Consider the following 23,453-nt stretch of genomic DNA (forward strand, 5'->3'; position numbering starts at 1 on the left):
CACACTCACCATTTATGAGGAGAGGTTGGGGGGGGGGGGGTGTTATGTTTTCTGAAGTCAATTATGAGTTCTTTTGTTTTTGTGGTATTTAGGATGAGGTTGTTGGCAGAGCACCACTCAAAGAGGTTCTGCACTTCCTGTCTGTTGGCAGACTCGTCCCCGCCTGTTATAAGACCTACTATGGTAGTGTCATCTGCAAATTTTATGATAGAGTTTGTGGGGAATGTTGGTAGGCAGTCAAATGTGTATAGTGAATAGAGAAGAGGGCTCAGCACACAGCCCTGAGGTGAGCCGGTGCTGAGTGTGATGGTGGAAGAGAGGTGGGGGCCAATTCGCACAGTCTGTGGACGGTTTGACAAAAAGTCTTTTATCCAGCTGCAGGTGGGTGAGGGGAGTCCGAGGGTCAGCAGTTTGTTGATCAGGATGTCGGGGATGATTGTGTTGAAGGCGGAGCTGTAATCCACAAAAAGCATCCTGACGTAGCTGTTTCTCTGTTCAAGATGGCTCAGGGCAGCGTGTAGGGTTATAGATAGGGCATCATCTGTGGATCTATTTGGCCTGTATGCAAACTGATGATTGTCCAAGGAGTGAGGGAGACTGGCTTGCACGTGCTTGAGTACCAGTCTCTCAAAGCACTTCATTATGACAGGGGTAAGGGCCACGGGTCTGTAGTCTGCTAGACTGTTTGATGATGATTTCTTGGGTATGGGGATGATGGTTGCTGATTTCAGAGAGGATGGGACAATGGCCTGAGCGAGAGATAAGTTGAAGATGGTGGTAAAGACAGCAGAGAGTTCATGACAACATGCTCTAAGTACCTTCCCAGGTACTCCATCAGGGCCAGCAGCCTTCCTGGGATTCACTGCTTTGAGAACCTGTCTCACTTCGTGTTGTTGGACAGTGAGAACAGGAGTGTCAGTGACCTCAGGGGGCGATAAAGCAGAGGGGCTCTTGGTCTCAAAACGGGCAAAGAAGTTGTTAAGCTCCTCTGCCAGCAGGGCACCATTTGCTGTTGTTACTGTTTTTTTCCCGCCCCGATAGTTAGTGAGATGTTGTAACCCCTGCCACACTCGTCTCGGGTGTATGGAAGGGGTGTAGCCATTCTTCTACTTAGTTCATCTGTAAATTTGTTTCTTCTCTCACACCATGAAGTATAACATTTTCTGGGATTTTTGCAGGTGATGAAACACATTTTATTCACAAATTAAAAGAAAAAACACCAAAAAGAATGTTTGCCTCCATTGCTTTTAATTCTAGGCTATTATTCTTGTTCTGTAGCCTACATGTTCGGATTATTGGTGCAGGGGAAACATAAACGGTGTGTCCCAAGTTTGATTACAAAAGATAATCTTTATTAGTGTTAAGCCCATATAAAGTGACATGACAAATCATCAGAAATGTAAGAATGAAGTTAACATTTTCTTAATTTCAGATACAGTAAGGTTGAGAATTAGCGCAATTCTCTTTTGTGAAGAACGAAGAACCATGTGAGGCTATAAGCTACACACAAGCCCTACTTGATTTCCATTCAACAGTCATGTTTCAAATGCATTATTGAACATTTGGCTGAATGTTTTCTGTGCCTGTTTCCATCTACTTAAAAATGGACATTTGGAGCATGTGTGAACAGCTGTGGGATCAAAATAAGGTTGTAATTAAACCCATTTCCAGTCACATTATATTTGTTCATACATTCTAGAACATATAGCCTATTTGAACTCCTATGAGCCTATTTCACAAGATGTCGCCACTGTGTAAACTAACTTCCTCTGGAACAGCTCAGTCTACATGCAGGAAAGACAGAAACAGGAAGATGTTTTACCCTGCCAATTAAGGCATCATTAACATCAACTAGGCCAGACACCTGGACACTGTGAAATTGGCTCATTGTCAGTAGGAACGATCATTACTCTCCCATGTTTGATTCTGCAATAGGCCTATACAAACCATTCACAATGTTTAAGACATTTCTCATTCTATCACAGTTGAGAGATAAGCTACCAGTTATTTCTGAGTTGCATACCGGAACTGCTGTGAATGGGCTATTTTATTATTGTTGCCTCTTTTAACCATACAATAGCAACAGGCAGCTGGAGTCAGTGCACCTTTTTCGTAATACACAAAAGGGATTTCTTACATTGTCATCCCTCTTGTGCGTGGTCTATACTGTAGTAAGTAATATTGTTAATCAGCACAATACATTTGTGATCTGCATTCACAGCACAATAAAGTTATCACCGTAATAGACATGTTAGCTAATATGAATGGGTATGATTTGGTAGGGTATGTTATTGGTATTTTATTCTTTATACATTAACATAGCTTGTATAGCACCTTCTCTTGTTGATACCTATGACCCTTAAGATCTCCGAACTGCACACAGCTTATGGGGAGAGGGGTTGAGGGTGAGGCCCACCACCGGTGTGAGGTCCAGCTCGTCCGCGGAGACGCCGGGAGGAGGAGTGAAACGGAAGCGTTGAAGAAGAGACGTGAAGAAGAGGAAGAGCTCCATCCTGGCCAGACTCTCGCCCAAACACGCCCTGCGGCCTGAGACGGAGTGGTCCAGTTACAACACACATATTAGATACCAGCCATTCACAAGGTGGCAAATACAATTCAATTAAACATCACCTTACTGTTAAATAAGATACCACAGCCATTCACAAGGTGGCGAATACAACTAAATGAAACATCACCTTACTGTTAAATGAGATACCACAGCCATTCACAAGGTGGCGAATACGTAAGGGATAACGGCCGACGAGGTGACCGGTTCGATGGAAATAATGGCTAGGTGGAGGTCTAGAACTCCGGCGACGTGCGAAGCACGGAGACGGAGTTACCTCCGCCGTGCCATTATTTCCATCGAACCGGTCGACCTCGAAGGCCGTTATCCCGCTTATCTCCCGTTTGTATTCATAACCTGTATATTTAGAACATAGTTTTATTCCACCGTTGCGTCCGTTAACATCGCTAAAACTGTCTTGACTGTGGGACTACTTTCCGCCACATACTTTCTACTTGCAACTTTCTACTTGCAGGACAAAACTGCCGTTACTAGTTCTAAATGGATGGTTGCTATGGCCAAAAGCCAGTCGTTAGTTCTAAATGGCTGGTTGCTACGGCCAAAAGCCAGTCGTTAGTTCTATCTCTGCCGTTGTCAAGCGGGCATTTCCCAGGATTCTGATTAACTTTAACTTTGAAAGATCGCTACTTTTATAGCCTACATGGCATCCAACTAGCTACAATCCACCTCCGTCATATGCTACAATGTTACTATGGTTCTGCACGTCTGTATTTCAGCTTGGATGCAACGTGACAGTTCATTTAAACTTCGCAACGAGTTTGGCGAATTAATATTCAAGTGTGATACGGGAACTACTTCGAAGGTAGCAGGTTATACGAAGTTAATGGCCACCCCATTAGCCAATCAGAGAAGAGAATTCCATTGTTGAGGGAGATAAAACTAAATTAAACATCACCTTACTGTTAAATAAGATACCACAGCCATTCACAAGGTGGCGAATACAACTAAATGAATCACCTTACTGTTAAGGTGGCGAATACAACTAAATTAAACATCACCTTACTGTTAAAACGTTACCTTTTGAAACACGGTATAGGCCTACCACATGAATTGAAAGCAGCATACTATCTACTACATGCTAAGTGCATGACTGGCTTGCACTGTGTACCTGCAGAAAAGGGAAGGAAAGCATCTCTCCTAACAAAGTGGCCCTGCTCGTCCAGGAAGTGTTCTGGGTGAAATGTGTCGGGTTCTTCCCATTCCGATTCATCCTTCAACACGGAGGTGAGCAGAGGAATCACAGTGGTGCCCTGATGGAAGGACAGAGGAAGCAAGTAGAAATGACACGAGGCTCTTCTCAACGTCTCTCCTCAGTCCTTGGTCCTCTGTTCTCCGGCTCGTTTCCACTAATCTATAAAGAACACTGGATAGACTATCCCACTGTTGCCACCCTATCATTCTTTATAGATCTGTTGGAACGAGCCGAGGACCGAGGATCAAGGACCGAGGAGAGGCGTTGAGAAGAGCCTACAGAAAAAGTATAACACAGAGAGCATAACACTTTTTCATGTAAAATCTCACAGTAAAATACAATATGGCAAAACTAAGGTTAGCTAGACTAACTAGGCTGCTGTTTACAGAATTATATATATGTTTATGTATGTATAAAGAAAAACCTTTTTGATGAAGAAACCCTGAAAGTTAGCATCACAACTGGTGGTGTGGGGGAGACTTAAGGGCACGATGTTAGCAACTCTCTGGGTCTCGTGGATGACTGCATCAGTGTAGGGCATGCTCTTCCTGTCCCCAATAGTAGGCTGGCGTCCACCAATCACCCGCTCAATCTCCTCATGGACTCTCTCTGTGTGAGTAAAACAAACTTGCTTACCTGTATAGCCTGGATGCATTTATTTATTGATGTACTGATTGATTGATTGATTGATTGATTGTATTTTTAAGGGACCATGTACAATTCTTATTCTATGTTGCCATTTGATGCATTGAGCCAGAGTTAGCCTTACGTTCGTTTACATGCCTTAGTCCTTAGGCAGAGTGCAATTTCATTCATTAGCCATCAGACAACAATATGAAATATAGAATAGAATAGATGCTTTTTTGATCCCGTGAGGGAAATTTGTTTCTCTGCATTTAACCGAATTAGTGAACACACGCAGCACACAGTGAACACACAGTGAACACACAGTGAGGTGAATCACACACTAACCCAGAGCAGTGAGCTGCCTGCCCAACCAGCGGCGCTCGGGGAACAGTGAGGGGTACCGTGCCTTGCTCAAGGGCACTTCAGCTGTGGACTGGTCGGGGATCGAACCGGCAACCGTCCGGTTCCAAGTCCGAAGCCCTAACCAGTAGGCCACGGCTGCCCCAATATGAATGTCATATGTCAATAAATGTGTGTCTTGATGTGTGCCCGTCTTACCCTGTGCGCGGGGGTACTTGGCCATGAGCAGCAGACCCCAGCGCAGTGTGGTGCCACTGGTGTCCGTGCCAGCTGCAAACAGGTTGGTCACACAGTAGATGAGGTTCTTCTCGTGAAACAGGGAGTCCATCCGGCCAGACTCCTGATGGATTCAAGGATAATGTCTTTTGTTTGTCTTTTTTTTTTTTTAAACAAATAATAGTTAAACGATGTGAAAAATGCTGATTAAAAAAAATATGATGTCTATTCTGAACAGACAATACGTCTTCAAGTGTCATTGAAATGAGCTAATCAGTGATCATATTGCAGTCGCTTACAGACAAACTGAATATTTGTACAATCATGAAATGTACATTTACAGTCATACAACACCTGTACACCAGACTGTTGTCTGCCTGTTACACATTATGTGATATTATTTCTTTGTACTCTTTAACCTTCCTAAAGGTATCATACACCATGTTATCAAATCAATTCCATTTGAATTTCACAGTCGTGTGTGCAAACCGCATTCTCCTTCACTAAACTCCTCAAAGGCACATCATCATGTGACTCTTTTTTTAGATTCTCTTCAGCAAGGTAAATACTCTGCGGTAAGACTGTCACCCTGAGGGGATTTAAGGCTTCTCCCTATAGACAGGCCAGGTCATGTCTAAGTCAACAGCAGGCTTGGCTATGTAATGTCTTTCAATATCTCAGCTACCCCTTTTGTAATGTTATGTGTACTTTTCATCTGAACCTTGAGTCTGTAAAATAAAGTTACATTATGTGTTAAGATAGTTAACAAAAGCTAAGACTAAAACTAAAACTAGCAGTGAAAAAACATGTAATTAAAAACAATGATGAACAATGCAAAAAATTTAATAGAATGAAGTCAAATCAGCTTGGTTTTACTTTCCCCACTCAGTTTGCGCAGTGATTGCCATCTTTAAGTCAAGACATTCCTAATAAAACCTGAAAAAACTAAAACTGAGATTAAAACTAAATTAAAACCAGAACATTCTGCAAAACTAAACAATTTATGCATGTTAAATTAAATAAATGAAATCAATAATCAAAAAACTAATGAAAATCTCAAAACTCTAAACTCTAAATTGGCAAATAGAGGGCAGAAACCCACACACAGATCAACGTACAGCTGAAGATGCACAGAGAAACGGTAACTGGAAGTGTTCCTGTCCTGTAGACAATACAGTTTTATCTAGATAACTTACAGTATTAACGAAAACAAGCCACTCCCTCTTTTTTTGTTTAGTGGGTGAGTTTTCAAAAAGTTGTATTAATCCAGAATAATAAAGATGGTTGTACTCCGAAAATGACTCTCTTTTCTTAGTAGCAGCAGACTGGGATTGTTACCCAGCAACTTGACGCAATCATCCAATTGGACTGCCCTGTCGCTGGCCTGCCTCACCTCAGCACTCTGCTTGCGGACGAGGAAGGAGTCGACGAAGCCTCGCAGCTCCTGCGGGTTGAGCGTCTCCTGGAGCCCGCTGATGATCCTCTTCATCTCCTCCACAAGGACCTCAGTGTTCTGCAGTATCTGTTCCAGGTTCCTCACCCACGGCTTTAACCAGGGGAACATATTGTAGAGCTACAGCACAGAAGACACAACACCCATTACTACAGACGCCTTAGAACCTACACAACACCCATTACAGACCCCTTACAACCTACAACAACAACCCATTACTACAGACGCCTTAGAACCTCAACCTACACAACACCCATTACAGACCCCTTAGAACATACACAACACCCATTACTACAGATGCCTTAACCTACACAACACCCATTACTACAGACGCCTTAGAACCTACACAATACCCATTACAGATCCCTTAGAACCTACACAACACCCATTACTACAGATGCCTTAGAACCTACACAACACCCATTACAGACCCCTTAGAGACTACACAATACCCATTACAGACCCCTACACAACACCCATTACTACAGATGCCTTAGAACCTACACAACACCCATTACAGACCCCTTAGAACCTACACAACACCCATTACAGACCCCTTAGAACCTACAACAACCCATTACTACAGATGCCTTAGAACCTACACAACATCCATTACTACAGATGCCTTAGAACACAACACCCATAACAAATGCGTTATAAGTTATAACCTGTGAATTAAGAGACCTTTCCTTCAGAGGAAAATGTGGACCCTCATTTATCAACGACTTATTGCATAATCTTCACCATCCTTTCTATGCCAAATGTAAGGCTGTCTACACATTAACTGAAAAACACTAGAAGGCTGCACATTTGCCCCATTTGTCTGCCGATACCGTTCTGTAAAATGATACAGATTAAACCACATTGGTTACCTTTTAATCCATAGCCTGCCCATTTCTGTAACACTCAGTTATCATTGGGGATATTTCATTTTATGTACGTTATGTCTTTAATAATGCATAATATGTGCAAAAATAAATATGTACATGTAAATAAACATGTAATTACTCATACATGGACTAAAGAATGATCATCTGTGAAGGCAAAGCAACTCCCAATGCAGATAGATGACAAAATGGACATTCATACAGTAGCACTATCACTCCATTTCTTCATGTAATTGAGCCAAATTAGAGTAGACTCAAACTTCACTGTGTGGGATTTAAATCAGTAACTATAACATTCATTTGTGCACATAATACCCCATCTACATGTAATTTAATAGCTTTTAGACTGAATTTCAACACATTTAGAAACTTTAGGAACTGCTAAGAGAGCACAACTAGAACACCTTGTCAACATTTCTGTGTAATGTGTTATCGTAGAGAAGATCTTTGGCCTCAATCTACAAATGAAAGGTGCAAGGTCAACTGGAATAGAAAGAAAGAAAACAATAGTAGAACTCTGTGAGGGCAAGGCACAGGTCTAATTTGAAAACGGATACCTGTACTGAAGGAGAGCCTGAGAGCCGAATGTTTTCATTGGCTCTTTTGACCATGGCCCTAAACTCGGGGTCGTCGTACTCAAATCTCCTGCCGTACACAATGGCACAGATGATATTGGAGACGGCGTAGTTCACTGGCTGTGTTGTGTCAAATGCCACACCTACACCGTGTAGAGGAAAAAAGAGTTTACAGTCTCTGTGAACTTGTGTCACAATCATCATGAATCAGATGTATTATGAGGCAGTGGTAGTAGCGTAGTGGATAAGGAGCTACAGGCTAGCCTGCGGTAGCCTGAAAAGTTGTGCCGTTGTGAAAGGCACTTAAGCCCGAGTTGCTCCGGGGACAGTGGCCCTCGTGATATAATTGACATAATGTAAGTTGCTTTGGATAAAACAAAAGTATACCATCGCCTTGTTTTTCTGTGACCTTACCGTTGAATTTTTCAAACACATCTTTTAGGCTTTGAGTCTCCTCTAGGATCTTCTCCTCGCTCCCCTTCTTGCCCATGCCAAAGTCCCGCATGTTTGTGAGTGCAAAGCGCCGCATTTCTCTCCAGCTCTCTCCATTGGCAAACAGGATCCCTAAAGAAAACATGAAGAATCGGTCTCTCTTTCTGTCTTCTACTCTTTTGACATTTTGAAAATGTTTAGTTTGAGCCAGTTTCTCACACATGAATCAATCTTGAGACTAAAATGTTTCAATCAATCAATGAAGATCTCCTCCGTAATTCTCTATAGTATGAATGAATGAATGAATGAATTGTAAGGATCTAAATTCCCAGGCTGATGACATTCCTTTCAATCATATATGGACTCTTGATTAGCTACTAAGTGTGGGCCTATTGTGGACCTCCTGTCACATGTTTGTCCAAAGTCCTCAGAAGTCAACTTGGACCAGGAAATATAACCAAATGTATTGTCATGTCTTGATTGATTTAGGCTATTCAAGTGGTTTCACTACAACAATGGTCTCAGTTTCACCTACAGTACTCATCATGTGATCTCCATTCATGTAACCCCTGTCACTGTGTGAACCAATCACAAACTTTGTAGCCTATAAAAGCGTAGACAAAACATTATTCATGGAGTCTCTTAGCTATGAGCTCCCACACTTCGGTGTGTAGTCATCTTCCTCTGAGCTGGTAAAGTATGTTTCATTCTCTGTCTGTTTTGTATGATAGCCTAAGTATTTCTTGAACCTGTTTTTCATAATTTTCATATTATTCATTTAGATGCTTGCTTCTTATTGTATTACATTCTTAATTTGTACCTGACAAATAAATTGTTGTGCTAATCCGCATAGCCTTCCTTGTACTTAGAGACCAGAGTGGTAGTGATAGGTAACGGTGTTTGGCACGGCGAAAGGCTGGGACTTAGCTTTGCCGCCGTAGAAGTTAAGTCAGCTGAAATAGTAAGCTGCAGAAGAACTGGCTATTGCACCGGAGTTAGCGATGAGCAGTTCCCCAGTGGGTGGTCCGTGCGAGACGGCCTCACCTTAGTTCAGCCTGAGCCCTCTAGCATAAGGTGTTGGTAGACCAGGCGTGTCACACATTGGGTTTCAGAGTATTGCAGCTCAAAGCGGCCCGAGTCAGCACTGCAGTCTCTGCTTATTTCAGCAACCGGGACGAGTAGTGTGTAAGAGGAACTGCCCGATTAAATCGGCCGAGGAAGATACCCACAAACATTATTCCTAGGGACTAAACGCGTGTCATGAGAACAGTTAGGCATTCTCCTTAACAGCTAATATTGTGGGTTTATCAACCCACTACGGTTATTGACTTTACTTTGAACTGAAACTTTCCATATTCAGCGGAGATAGCTTTATTAGGTTTAGCAGGGGCTTGAATTAATTGATGTTTTCAACAGTGCGCGGCTGCTTCACGATTTTTCCTTCGACCACTCTCTGTTCCCTCATTGGTCCAGAAAAGTGACGTCTTTACAGAATGAATGAAATAGATGCATGTAAACAATTTAGTGTGTGATTCACATTTTTCTAAACATGAATAAGTTGTTCGATCGACCACTGTGAGAAATCCTCTACCTAGCACAAATGATTTCCTGTAGGCCTATGTCTGAAACTACGGTTGCGTAGCCTATTGCTGTCACACTAAAAAAAAAAAAAAAACATTTTCAAATCAAAGAACATTGAGCAAATAAAAAAAAGAAAGGCATGCAGTGAACCAAATTTCAGTCAAACTCCAACTCATAGCTCTGCCTTACCATGGCCTTTGTTGATATCATGAAATAGAGGGGTGATATCTCTGTCTCCAAACTCCTCTGCATGGTTCACAAGTGCTTGCTTAACAGTCTTGTATCCTGCTAAGACAACCACTTTCTTAGGGCCAAGGTGAATGGTGAAGACGGACCCAAACGTCTTGGAGAGCTGCAGGGATAAAGGGATCAAATGTCAATATTTAACAGCAGGGCTGCAGAAAAATGTTGATGCATACTGTAGCCTATAGTGGTGACCCTTTTCATTTTTGTTCCCTGAGAGTTTGCAAAGTCTCAACACCCGCATAAGCTAAAACAAATAGTGAAAACAGTGTAGGCTACTTTTGATGTATCTTTGAGATGTTCTGTCTTGAGATCCTCGATGAGAGGGCTTGAAGAAAATATTTGAGCCTACATGAATTATCCACATCATATCCATGTACTGTAGGCATGAACAACTTTCTTCTTTAGATCTTTAAATTTACAACATAGCAACATGTGTTTCAGCCATATCACCTTAAAACAATGTATCAAACACTACTGAGGTATAAGCGTTGCATAACAAACTGGGATGAGGTGACATAAATCATACAAGAATGGACCAGCTTTAGTATTAGAATGAGTATTAAAAAAAGATAAATAAACAGAACAGAACACATCAATAGAAGACACAAATCGATCACAGTGGTTTCAACATAATCCCTCACCTCACAAAGCGTCCTATATGGTTGCTTCAGGTCCAGCTGCAGCAGGTTACCCAGGATAGGCAATGGTCTGGGCCCCGGAGGCTCCCGCCCTCTCTCTGAGCAGCTGACACCATAGGAGTGAAGGAAGGCAAACAGCAACAGTAACACAGCAACCAGCAGAGGGATTGTGCCCGATATCTGGAGAATTCCCTCGAGTACAGCCATTTAAGTGTACACGTAGCTTCACAGAGGACAGTCTGCAAAAGCGAAGGTTTAGTCTTTTCAAAATAGACAGATAGTAGCCAGTCCTCCAGAATAATCGGATGGAAGCAGGTTTGTTCAGTTACTGCTGGTTTAATGTTATGTTTAATAGATCAACAATAAACTTCATAAACTTTTATGAACACAGATAGCATGCGCATGCTTGCAATATTTCCCTTAGGCTACAAATCATTTGCAAATTGCAATATATGCGTCACTGATTCATGTTGAATACTGAATAGCCTACATTTTCGTATTCTGAATACGCTCTATTCCGGGTGAAGCACTCAAGCACTGATAGAGTGGTAAAGATTCAAGCAATAAGACACCAACAAAAGTTGTAAAACATCAACAATGTTCTCAAAAGCTTCAACATGTCAGGAATTGCCCAGTATCCGAATGATTAGCCTTTGCATCAAAACCATGCTTGGCATTTGAGTGTGTAGGCTAGATGGAAAAGAACTTCTGATGAAGACAACGATTAAGCATAATTAGGAAAATAATCATTGTAGCCTACAATACACCAATGAAAGTAACACATTTGAAGTAAATTTTGCTTAGTGAAGTAACACTAAAGACTTTTTCGTACCTTAAAACAATGTTTCCAAAGTTAGTTCAGCGGTTCATCAACTCGTAGGGTGAACGGCAATTCTGCATTCACGTCGAGGCTATAACCGGCGGTTATTAACCGCACCACAGTGTGTAACTTTACCTGATCGGGTAGCGTATCTGTAGTAGGCCTAGTAGTTCAATTAAATGAGACATAATAAACTACAAATTTGACTTGCTTGGGAGTCGTAATAGCCTACCTACTTTATACTTTCGTGAAATCATCTACCCCATACACACAGATTCAAAACAAAATTGCCACACACTAACAGGAGTCATAAACATCGTCGACAATAAACATCTTGGTTCAGCGGACCGAGACGAGAAATGTAATGTGAAAAATTAACGTTACCTTTTCGCTCAGGTGCGCTTGAACATTTCTTAACTCCAAAGTGGGGAATGACAGAAGGAGTTTATGAACCACTAGGTTATAGTGTAGGACAAGGGCCAAAGAGAGAGAGAGAGAGAGAGAGAGAGAGAGAGAGAGAGAGAGAGAGAGAGAGAGCAATTGTAATTTTTAAATTCTTGGTGGCGCAATTATATAGAACAAGACGCGATCAACATAGCCTACATGGTTGCGCTCAAGACTTTCAGCAGAACACAAGTGCAGAGCAGAGGTGATACCAGTCAATTAGCCTACCTCAGGTAATGATGAATAATTATTTCTTTGAGGTAGCCAATGTTGGTGAAGAAGTGGACAGAATCACAAATATTTACAGTAGCCTAAGAAGTATTAAGAAGCAAAAGCAAACATTTTCGGTGTGATTGGAGCCAGCTCATTACGGTAGGCTAAATTTACTGGTACGTTTATGAATTGGCAGTGTTTTAAAACACACACACACACACACACACACACACACACACACACAAACACACACACACGGGAGCTAATGTGCAGGCTGTGCAGCAAAGTGTAGCTCTGGGAAAAAGGGGGGGGGGGGGGGGGGACTATTAGGATTCTTGAAAGTTCAACCAATAATTCCATTTTTATTTCTTTCAAATTGATTATAATATTAATTTCATGAATCAGCACTAATAGAATAAACAGAGAGGAAAATTATTAACAAATTCTACAAATATGGTAAAAAAAAAAAAAAAAAAATCAGGTTAATACAATAGTTAGCAGCAGTTTTAAGATGTTTGGATAAGACCCTCAATATAAGGCACTCAAACAAATTACACAAAAACAATGATGACAGCATCTCCTACAGGCTGAGAAGCACACTAGGATAAAGGCTCACAGAGAGAAGCACTGACTAGGATAAAGGCTCACATAGAGAGAAGCACCGACTAGGATAGAGATGTAAAACAATTCTAGGCTTATGTTAGGCTGCAAAAGAGCACAACACAAAAAAAAGTGTGTACGGTTGCATAGTTAACAATTTCGTTCAAAAAGGCCAAAAATGTAAGCAGTGACAGCCGACCGGCTTTCAAACAAAGGTACACGGAGCAACCTTGGTCGCGCTTCCCAGATTCGTTACGAAGCTCTTAAGTGCTAAGATCTTCTTAGAAGTGTTCTCAGAACATAGAAGATCTTAGCACTTAAGAGCTTCTTAACGAATCTGGGAAATGCGGCCTTGTTGGCAAGCAAGACCAGTATTCTCTGCTGCTTTCACTACTCTCTGCTCGCCTGCGGAAGGAACTCCAGTGTTTTTAACACCAACAAGTGACGAGTGCACCAGTGCACCTAATTGGACTGATTGCCTCCAATCACACCCGTATAGGAAATGAAGCAGACAGAAACATGTCTGGGGGGAAAGGCAAGGCCAGGGGCCTGGAACAGCTTGTTACTTATGATTTGAAAGATTACTAAGAGCGTGTCTCGCTTTGATTTTGGTCCAACCAAAAGTACCTCTGTTCAGCTTTAAAGAGACCCTATGCAACTTTCTGCAGGAGACGATCGCTCCTTGTTTACATCTGGAAGTCTGAGACGAAGAACCACGCTTGCAATTTATATATTTAAATATAGCCTATAGCCTACATGTATAGATATACACGCTAAAGCTGTCGGGGAAGCTCTGCAGAGAAAATGCAACCATAAAACCAGCGAAAACGAAAAACGAAACCGAAACCAGAGATGAAATCGCCAATCCTGCATAGTTCCTCTTTAATAAAATAAAGCATCCAATGATTAATGGAGCCTAAGCATATGATAAGCAGGCAAAGGCCATCTGGGTTTGATGGCTCCACAGAAATATATAATTGAGTACCATCTGCACAGCTGTGTAAGTTTACATAATGCTGCCTTATGATTCATAACAGAAGCATATATAGGGGAAAAAGCAGAGGACCAAGACAGCTCCCTTGGGCCACACCAAAGAGTGTTTTTTACAGACACATGATCCTAGACTAGCATAAACATCTCTGCCAGTAATGTAGGTTTGAAACCAGATGAGCTGAACTGGTAGTACCAAGTGAAGAAAGAAAGCAACATGAAAGATGAGTGGCCAATTTGGTTCAAACACGCTGTCATACACTTGCTTTTTACACGTGGATGTGATTTAAGGACTCAGCAGCGAGTCACTGCACACAGCTTATGGGGAGATGGGTTGAGGGTGATTCCTAAAACCGCTGTGAGGTCCAGCTCGTCCTCAGAGATGCCGGGAGGTGGAGTGAAACGGAAGCGTTGAAGAAGAGACGTGAAGAAGAGGAAGATCTCCATCCTGGCCAGACTCTCGCCCAAACACACCCTGCGGCCTGAGAGAAGAGAGAGAAAAAAACAAGCACCTTTTCATTTTGGACTTGTACACAGACAAATATACGTTAACATGATGCCAATCATCACTGTAAAGCCACTACATATTAGGTTTTTACCTCCGCCAAGGAGGTTATGTTTTCATCTGGGTTTGTTTGTTGGTTTGTTTGTTTGTCTGACTGTCTGTTTGTTCACAAGATAACTCCAAAAGTTATGGATGGATTTCGATGAAATTTTCTAGGAAGGTCTGAAATGACCCGAGGAAGAAACAATTACATTTTGGGAGTGATACGTATCACTGTCTGGATGCAGGAGGTGGTTATGTGTTCACTTGGTGGAGGTTTGCGATCTCTGAGTGCTTTTCTAGTTTTTACTCAATTCTCAAATCCCACCTGTGACATAGCCCTATCTTTCCAGCTGACATTTCAGATACACCTGCACACACTAGACCGAATTTCCCTCACAGGATCAAAAGAGTATATACTTATAGCCTACTTATACAGTTCAGAACCAGCATCAGCTTTCAAACAGCTGAATGCAGTTGCCTAGGGAGACCCGAGAGAGAGAGAGAGAGAGAGAGATGATTGGATGACATGTTAATTGATAAGCTATAGTGTTGAAATGGAGCGCCGCTTAAATCTGACAATAATTATTTGTACTCAAATCTTTTGAGAATTGTTGTAAGTTTCAGCAGAACTATCCACAGCACCTACAGTATCTCTATCCAGAGGGTATGAGGCTAACACGGTACTCTCTGAACGGACCCACGCAAGCTTAAGTATTTGTTGTGCAGAGACTGCCGGTCAGACATGACAGTGTAAGCTGGAAAAGCATGACTAAGGTGACACTCTGTGTACCTGTTCTGTTTTGACAACTCATAGTAGTGAATATTCCAAGTGTACAAAAGGCAACCATTCTAAATTCTTAAATTCTATTCGGAGCTCAAGGTGTAGTAGCGGACTAAGTTCACTATTCAAAAGCCAACCATGCCAGGTTAATCTGAGATCTGAAATTTTAATCGTTGTCATAACATTGTAGTTACGCGTCTTGTACAGTTATGTCAAAATATAACATTGTATGTGAATGTTTGTGAGGAAGCACTCATTTAATGTTTCACAGCGCACTAAGTTACTCTGGCTTCTCATTGACGAACACTGTGTTACACTGGAGTCTTAGTCAGAAAGCAATGTGTTAGTTCCTACCAGTGATACAATAACACACAGTGACAATAACAATCAGAGAGCGTGCTCCCAAATTCTCTGGTGTTCCAGTGAAATGTGTACCTAATCAAATGGCCAATGAGTGCAATTTACTATGCACTCTATTATGGAAAATAAAATTGAAAATGTGTACCTGCAGAAAACGGAAGGAAAGCATCTCTCCTAACAAAGTGGCCCTGCTCGTCCAGGAAGTGTTCTGGGTGAAATGTGTCGGGTTTTTCCCATTCCGATTCATCCTTCAACACGGAGGTGAGCAGAGGAATCACAGTGGTGCCCTGGTGAAAGGACAAGAGAAGACTTACTGCACTGTAGGGATTACTACTCATTAACAGGGAAACATACAATTACTATTTGCTCCCTGTCAACTTACAGAGGTAGTTTGAAAGCCTGTAAAGATAGATACATAGATAGATAGATAGATAGATACTTTATTGATCCCCCAGGGGAAATTCAAGAATTTGTAAATGACAGACACAGATGACAGAAATGTAGAGGTCTTATCTAACTGTACCCTCTGACTAAGAATTCTGGATACTTTTGAACCATTACATGTTGCTATTGTGTTCATTCAAATGCAATAAGATGATAATTCCATGAAGTCGTACATAGGCATTCTTTTGGGTGGTCATTTGGGGAGAAGTCTGGGTGGGGTGGACATCTTTTCAAGTTTGGACGAGCTAAAGGGTGATTTTATTAAAATATCTCTATATATGTACTTTATAACACCACAAACGTCTACGTCTCGGGAAAGTCCCAACACTGTGGAAGACATCATGTCTTATCCCCGTCCCCAAGAAACCACATCCACGTGAGCTGAATGACTTCAGGCCAGTTGCTCTCACATCACACCTGATGAAGACCCTGGAGAGACTGGTTCTGGGGATACTTAGGCCACAGGTGCGCCATGCACTAGATCCGTTACAGTTTGCATACCAGGAGAAAGTGGGCGTCGACGATGCAATCTCCTACCTCCTACACAGGACACACTCTCACCTGGACAAGGGGAAAAGTGCTGTGAGAATCATGTTCTTTGACTTCTCTAGTGCTTTTAACACCATCCAACCCCCCAGATTGAGTGACAAGCTCCTGCAGATGGGTGTGGATGCTCATCTAGTATCCTGGATTGCAGACTACCTGACAGAGCGGCCACAGTTTGTCAGACTGAAGGACTGCCTCTCCAACACTGTAATCAGCAGCACAGGTGCTCCACAGGGAACGGTGCTCTCTCCAGTCCTGTTCACCCTGTACACGTCCGACTTCTGCTACAACACGGAGTCATGTCACATGCAGAAGTTTTCAGACGATACTGCAATTGTGGGATGTATCAGGGATGGGCAGGAGGAGGAATACAGGAGCCTGGTGGAGGACTTTGTGCAATGGTGCAGACTCAACCACCTACAACTCAACACGACCAAGACCAAGGAGATGGTGGTAGATTTCAGGAGGTCTAAGCCTGCTCTGCTGCCAGTCACCATTGAGGAGGTCAATGTGGAGGTGGTGAACACATACAAGTACCTGGGCGTACATCTGGACGATAAACTGGACTGGTCAGTCAACACTGAAGCAATATACAAGAAAGGGCAGAGCAGGCTGTACTTCCTGAGGAGGCTGCGCTCCTTCAATGTCTGCAGCAAGCTCCTCTGGATGTTTTACCAGTCTGTTGTTGCCAGCGTCCTCTTCTATGCTGTGGCATGCTGGGGAGGAAGCACTAGGAAGAGGGATGCTGGGCGACTAGACAGGCTGGTAAGGAAGGCTGGCTCTGTTGTGGGAGCTGATCTGGAGTGGATCACTTCAGTATCAGACAAAAGGACCCTGAACAAGCTACACAGCATCCTGGACAATGACTGTCATCCACTCTACAGCATTATCATACAGCAGAAGAGCTTGATCAGCTGGAGACTACGCTCCATGACATGCACAACAGACAGACTGAGAAAGTCATTTGTACCCAGGGCCATACAACTGTGCAATGCTTCACTGAAGGGAAAAGGAGAGTTGGACTTCTATGCATAGTATATCTGCACCTCCACCCTCTTATACACTTACATGGCATGACTTACATGTCTACCCTCATGTCTAACTCTTATATTATTACTATGTTAAGTTTATTTTAATTGTCCATATATTTATATTAGTGCTGTTATTATTATTACTATGCTTACATTTTGTACTGTACATATTTATTACTGGTCACTAGAATTTTATCTTGCACTGTTGCACTGTTGGACTTATTTGCACTACCAACTTGACACACACCTCAGACTGGATCACAGTACCAATCCTCAGTACATTCATGCATACCTTATCTATAGTATTCTACTGCTCCTTTAGTCATTGTTGATTGTTGATTGTTGATTTGCTTTTTAATCTTCCTGTTTACATTGTACTGTATGTCGTGTGTGGTGTCTTAAGCTGCTGGGACCTTGAATTTCCCCTTGGGGATCAATAAAGTATCTATCTATCTATCTCTATCTATCTAAACATTAACATCAAAGGTCTCAGCCGCACCTTCTTGATGAAGAAGCCCTGGAAATGAACATCACAACTAGTGGTGTGAGGGAGACCAAAAGGCGCGATGTTGGCGACTCTCTGGATCTCGTGGATCACAGCGTCGGTGTAGGCCAGGCTCTTCCTGTCCTCCACCATTGGCTGCCGGCTGCCGATGACCCGGTCAAGCTCCTCCTGGACTCGGGCTACATGTGTCCCCGAGAAAATGACATAAAGGTGTTAGTCCTGCATTCTTCCAAATGGTTCTAACGAAACTAAACTAAACTAAAACCAGTCAATCCTGCCAAAAACTAAAATAAAACCAATACTACTAATGCATTGCTGAAAGTAAACCGGAATTCATCTGAAAGCTTTGATAGAGATAAAAAATAAAGTCAAGACATTTAACTTTATAATAGCTCAGATGCAGAGTGGCCGTCTTACCCTGTACGTGGGGGTTCTTGGCCATGAGCAGCAGACCCCAGCGTAGCGTGGTACCTGTGGTGTCCGTGCCAGCTCCGAAAAGGTTCGCCAAACACATGACCAGATTCTCATCATGGAACAGGGAGTCCTTTTCGCCTGATTTCTGAAAGGTTCACTCAACGACATTACATAGTGAAGTGCGTGGAGCCTCTGTGACTGGTGAACACCACAAGCAGCACAACTAAAAAGGACAACACCGGTACAACCTAGGGACTACTTTTTAGATGATAATGAGGTTGTTCTTAGACCGGACTTGTCCTTTAAGTGTGCTGCTTATGCTGTTCATATTCACAAGTCTATAGATTTGTCCTTTAATATAAATGTTAGAGTTGTCCTTTAATAGAAATGTTTGAATTGTCCTTTAATAGAAATGTTAGAGTTGTCCTTTAATAGAAAGTCAGTTTTCATGGTCAAATATCAGACCTAATCAATTCTCTGAGGGATTTGGCTTAAAGGATGGATGAGACTTTACCTCAGTATTTTGCTGGCGTATGAGGAACGAGTCAACAAAGCCGCGGCTGTCCTGTGGATTCAGAGTGTCCTGCAAGTTCTTGATATAGCCCTTCATCTCCTTAATATTCTCTCCAACATTCTTCATGACATGCACAACATCCTTCAGCCACGGTTTTAACCAGGGAAAGAAGTTGTAGAGCTACAAGAAATACACAAAATACCATTACAAATCAACAAAAAGCTGACTGAATGATGAGTTCAAGGACAGTCAGCTTGCCATTGGGATGTTAAGCAGGAACCTGACACAGACCAAAGGTAAAGGAATAAGCGTCATCTTTATGAGGAGTTTGGTTGAATGATATTGAGTGAGAGACAACATTTGTAATGTTCTAGAGCAGGCGATCTCAACCTTATCGGGGCTAAGGCATGCTCCTGATTATCAAGTGCAGGTAACAGACAATGGCCGCGTTTCCCAGAATCGTTAAGAAGCTCTTAAGTGCTGAGAACTTCTTAGGAGCGTTCTTAGAACGTTCTTAGAGCGCTCCTATGAAGTTCTTAGCACTTAAGAGCTTCTTAACGAATCTGGGAAACCCGGCCATTATTATAGGCTATAACAGGGGTGTTATGTCTTTCTTATGTCCATATTCTTCTGCTGAATGAGTTTTTTAAGTTAGAAGCTTTGTCACTAACACATTTAAAAAATACCCCTACAACCTAAGTCATGGGCCTGTATAACTACACTGGGTTCCTCGAGACTCCATGGCACACCAGTTCAGAACCACAGTTCTAGAGAGCACGGGAGAACGCAGAAGAGGACCACAGTCATTTGTCGTCATAGATACCTGAACAGATGGGGAGCCCACAAGCCGAATGTTCTCATTAGCTCTGTCCACCATGGCTTTAAACTTGGGGTCCTCATACTCAAACCTGCTGCCATACACAATACCACAGATGATATTGGAGACGGCATAGTTCACGGGCTGGGCTGTGTCAAATGCTGTACCTTAATGATGCAAACCAGAAAAGTGTAAATTAAAAAGAGTTTAATGATTTCAATGTACATTTAAGTGATACATTTTAACACCTGTTTTCACAATAGAAAACTGTAATACCTTTGTACTATGATTGTAATACACAAAAAGTCCTGGATTTGGACATAAAAGAATGTTTACTTAAAGGTAATGTCAGTGATGTGCAGGATTGAAGTCGTGTTTCTTCATATTTATCTATTAGCAGATGCTTGTTTCCAATTATGTATTTCAACCAAGGACCAAACGAAACACACCAGGGGGGAGGTATAGCTCTCCCTCCACACAGGAGGGGAAACTCCACAGAGGAACTCCAAGAACTTCTTAGGTGCGCTCTAAGAACGTTCTAAGAACACTCCTAAGAAGTTCTTAGCACTTAAGAGCTTCTTAACGAATCTGGGAAATTGTTTGTTTTCCAGGTTTCGGAGCCTGGCTGCCTCATGTTTTACAGTGCACGGAATGAGCAACTAGTGTGGGCCATAGGGAGATTGCTGAATGTGATGAAAAAAATAATTGATGAGGTTAAAATTGTGTACAATTGCTGACTGCAACCTTAACTGAATAAGAATAACACCTCTTAAAAGAAATTATGTACTGTATCTATTCATAGAGCAAAGTCCATTTTCTGTCTGAGAGTTTCTTCATCTTCACGACAAGATTACCACTGCCATAATTGCATAGCCTAGTGAATATTTAGTGTTAGGCTTACCCTGCCATTTTTCAAATACTTCCATCAGGTGTCGAGCCTCTTCTATAATCTTCTCCTCACTCCTCCTCTTGCCCATCCCAAAGTCTCGCATGTTAGAGAGGGCAAAACGTCTCATCTCTTTCCAGTTATCCCCATTGGAGAACAAGATGCCTGTGCAACATCATTATCGTGGAAAAGCAAAAAGCTGCATTATGAGCTACAGATTAAGACTTTCAGATAAAATGTTCACGACTTTATCACAAGACAGGACTCATAAAAGCTGTACGTATATTAAAATATAACATGTAGTGAAAAATTAACCAACAAGAAAACAATGCTGCAGCCAGGCAAAGGCAAAGGCAAAGGTAAACGGGGGCATTTTAGTAAATGCATAACCACAACCATGACCTAAGAATACCATAAAGCTGTAGGAATGCCACAAACACTGCAGGGATAATGGTACATTTTCTTCCCCATCTCAAAATGTGGAAATCATTGTAACATGACTCTTTGTAGGCCTACTACAGTTATAGCTTACATCTTATCTGTGTTCATTACAGATTACACATGAATGATGAAATTCACTCATTTCATTGATTCTAAAGCCTACAAATCTATTAAAAAGGCTGGTGAACATGAAAAAGTCAAGGTCATAAGCAGTTGTACTTTACCATGGCCTTTGTTCATATCGTAAAATATAGGGGTGACATCTCTGTCCCCAAACTCCTCTGCATGGTTCACAAGTGCTTGCTTAACAGTCTTGTATCCTGCTAAGACAACCACTTTCTTAGGGCCGAGGTGAATGGTGAAGACAGATCCATATCTCTTGGAGAGCTGCAGGGCAAGAGAGCATCAGTTAAAATGTTGGTTACTATACACGTTAATTTTATGTTAGTGGCATGTGTGTCAACTACCGCACTGGCATGGATATCATTAACCAATTGATGTTAAGACATGTTGTGGGCCTATAAGAACTAATACTATGCAACATTACGTACCTCACAAAGTGACTCATAGGGCTTCTTTGGATTCAGCAGCAACAGGTTACCAAGTATTGGCAGTGCTTTGGGTCCGGGAGGCTCCTCTCCTTTCCCTCTGTCGCTTCCAACAGAGGAGTGAAGATAGAAAAACAGCAACAAGAGCACCGCAACTAGAAGAGAGGATGTGCCGGGGATATGAAGAAATCCCTCCAGGATATCCATGCCAGGCACTAAAGGGCTACAGTCAAGAAAAGTGTTGGTGAAGAAAATGTTGGATATTCAAAGATTTGTAGAACTAAACAAAAACGAGCGGAGAGGCTACAAGCTTGCGATCTTACGAGAAAAACACTGTGTCACGTAGACTATTCGCATAACCTCAGGGGACACCTGAGCTCAATTGTATGCTTCACTACGAGTTGCCAGGTCCGCCTAGATTAAGCCACTTAGGGCTTGTAACAATGCAAAGCATGCAATGCACTGGCTTCGTATAATTAGTTTTCTCTGTAATGTCGCTTACAAAAAAATGGGAGCGGTTTGCTGTTTGGGACTTGTTTATAAAGTGTTATCTCGATGAGAGGGGGACGACGACGATGACTATCTAGGTTATCTTTGGACAAGATGAAAATGGGTTGGTTCTAGTGAGTGTGCCAGTAGGCTACTCCTAACAGCCATAGTATGTGGACATTTTAGATGAAGTATGCTATTTAAGAGAGGATGAAAAGATTCCTAAAGTTAATTGGGATTTGCTATGCTGTTGGGGATCCTAATGGGCTTCTTCAGATAGGATGTTTCTATAAGGCTACACATATACTATACAGGCTACACATTCCTATATTATTAAAAGAAATGCAGCATTGTTTTCGTCAGTATAGGCTTATAGAGGCTGGATAAAGACATGGACAGGCACGCGAGCTGAACGCCGCATCTTACGCCGGTCTTCCATCAGAGCTTCGTAGGCTGTTCCTGTTCGCCAAGTTACCCAATCGTTTAAAGTTGAGATCACGGAGGGTCCCTTTGGAGTTAATGGTGACTTGGTGTTCACAATCTAGAAACAAGTCGCTACGTTTGTGCTTGTTTTATAGGCCTGATGTCCTATTTCTCTCCCGAAATCTGGCAACAGTGATGGGACAGAGTTCTCAGCAATCTCGGGAAAAAAACAGGTGAGCTTCTGAAATGGACCTGAAAAAACGTTGCGTCTGAATTTTTCACTCAGGCAATCTTTGTTAAGATTAAGAAACAACGTAACCACGAGCAAATCTACTAGTTCACAGTTTCAATTGATGGTGGACAGGAAATCAAATGTCCTTACCTCGCTTGATCGGAATTGTTATGTGTGGAAAAAGTTTGTCTGAAATTAAACACTTGTAATCGAACACCTTCGCTGAACAGCGAAGAGACACGCGCAGCTGCGCGCTTTTAATAATGTAAAAGTGGTTAAATCTGCCCGAACTGTCGTGGAAAATCTTTTTATGGCGGCCATGGAAAGTCTGATGTGAATCAGTGGTATCCATAGACTGCATAGAGCTGCATTGGGATATAGGCTACCCCGGGAGGGCCAGGGGACATACTTCCTCTTAAAGGGCCCTGCCACTCAAACCCGTTTTACTTTGTAAAATGTGAGATACAGTATGTTTGTGTTTGTGTAATGTCGTGGGTGTGAAAATGCCATTGAAAAGAAATAAGCAGAGAAATCAGGCCAATTATAGCTGGTCAGTCCGAATTGACCAAGCTCATCACTATTCAATTTCACAAACTCGCCCAGCTTAGACCGCG

At 42.1% G+C, this 23,453-nt stretch overlaps 1 protein-coding gene across 3 annotated transcripts; it reads right to left on the bottom strand.

The window, feature by feature from the left end:
- Positions 1–1,378: 1,378 nt before the first annotated feature.
- LOC134077012 (cytochrome P450 2K1-like) lies at positions 1,379–23,165 on the bottom strand. 3 transcript variants are annotated; one of them, XM_062532356.1, is made up of 14 exons: positions 21,699–22,103; positions 21,372–21,534; positions 20,722–20,871; positions 19,827–19,987; positions 19,004–19,183; positions 10,798–10,974; positions 10,100–10,262; positions 8,312–8,461; positions 7,880–8,040; positions 6,376–6,555; positions 4,965–5,106; positions 4,204–4,388; positions 3,696–3,837; positions 1,379–2,547 (listed from the first exon to the last, which is right to left on the bottom strand). In XM_062532356.1, exons 1-14 carry the CDS (start codon positions 21,900–21,902, stop codon positions 2,360–2,362), a joined length of 2,346 nt encoding a protein of 781 aa, XP_062388340.1. In that variant the 5' UTR covers positions 21,903–22,103; the 3' UTR covers positions 1,379–2,359. The 3 variants fall into 3 exon arrangements, with proteins under 3 accessions (XP_062388340.1, XP_062388339.1, XP_062388338.1); XM_062532355.1 differs by lacking the exons at positions 1,379–2,547; positions 3,696–3,837; positions 4,204–4,388; ... (4 more) ...; positions 10,100–10,262; positions 10,798–10,974 and adding exons at positions 13,921–14,343; positions 15,695–15,836; positions 18,070–18,254; positions 18,493–18,634; positions 22,990–23,165 and having other exon boundaries at positions 21,699–21,918; XM_062532354.1 differs by lacking the exons at positions 1,379–2,547; positions 3,696–3,837; positions 4,204–4,388; ... (4 more) ...; positions 10,100–10,262; positions 10,798–10,974 and adding exons at positions 13,921–14,343; positions 15,695–15,836; positions 18,070–18,254; positions 18,493–18,634 and having other exon boundaries at positions 21,699–22,092.
- Positions 23,166–23,453: the final 288 nt, after the last annotated feature.

The sequence above is a fragment of the Sardina pilchardus genome, chromosome 3, assembly GCF_963854185.1.
Source record: "Sardina pilchardus chromosome 3, fSarPil1.1, whole genome shotgun sequence".
NCBI classification, from domain to species: domain Eukaryota; kingdom Metazoa; phylum Chordata; class Actinopteri; order Clupeiformes; family Clupeidae; genus Sardina; species Sardina pilchardus.

Coding starts and splice junctions, on each gene's coding strand:
- LOC134077012 (XM_062532356.1), bottom strand. CDS start 21,902: ATGGATATCCTGGAGGGATTTCTTCATATCCCCGGCACATCCTCTCTT. Junction 5,107..6,375: donor TCCGCAAGCAGAGTGCTGAG/GTGAGGCAGGCC, acceptor TGAATCCATCAG/GAGTCTGGCCGGATGGACTC. Junction 3,838..4,203: donor AGGGTTTCTTCATCAAAAAG/GTTTTTCTTTAT, acceptor TCCTTCCATCAG/GGCACCACTGTGATTCCTCT.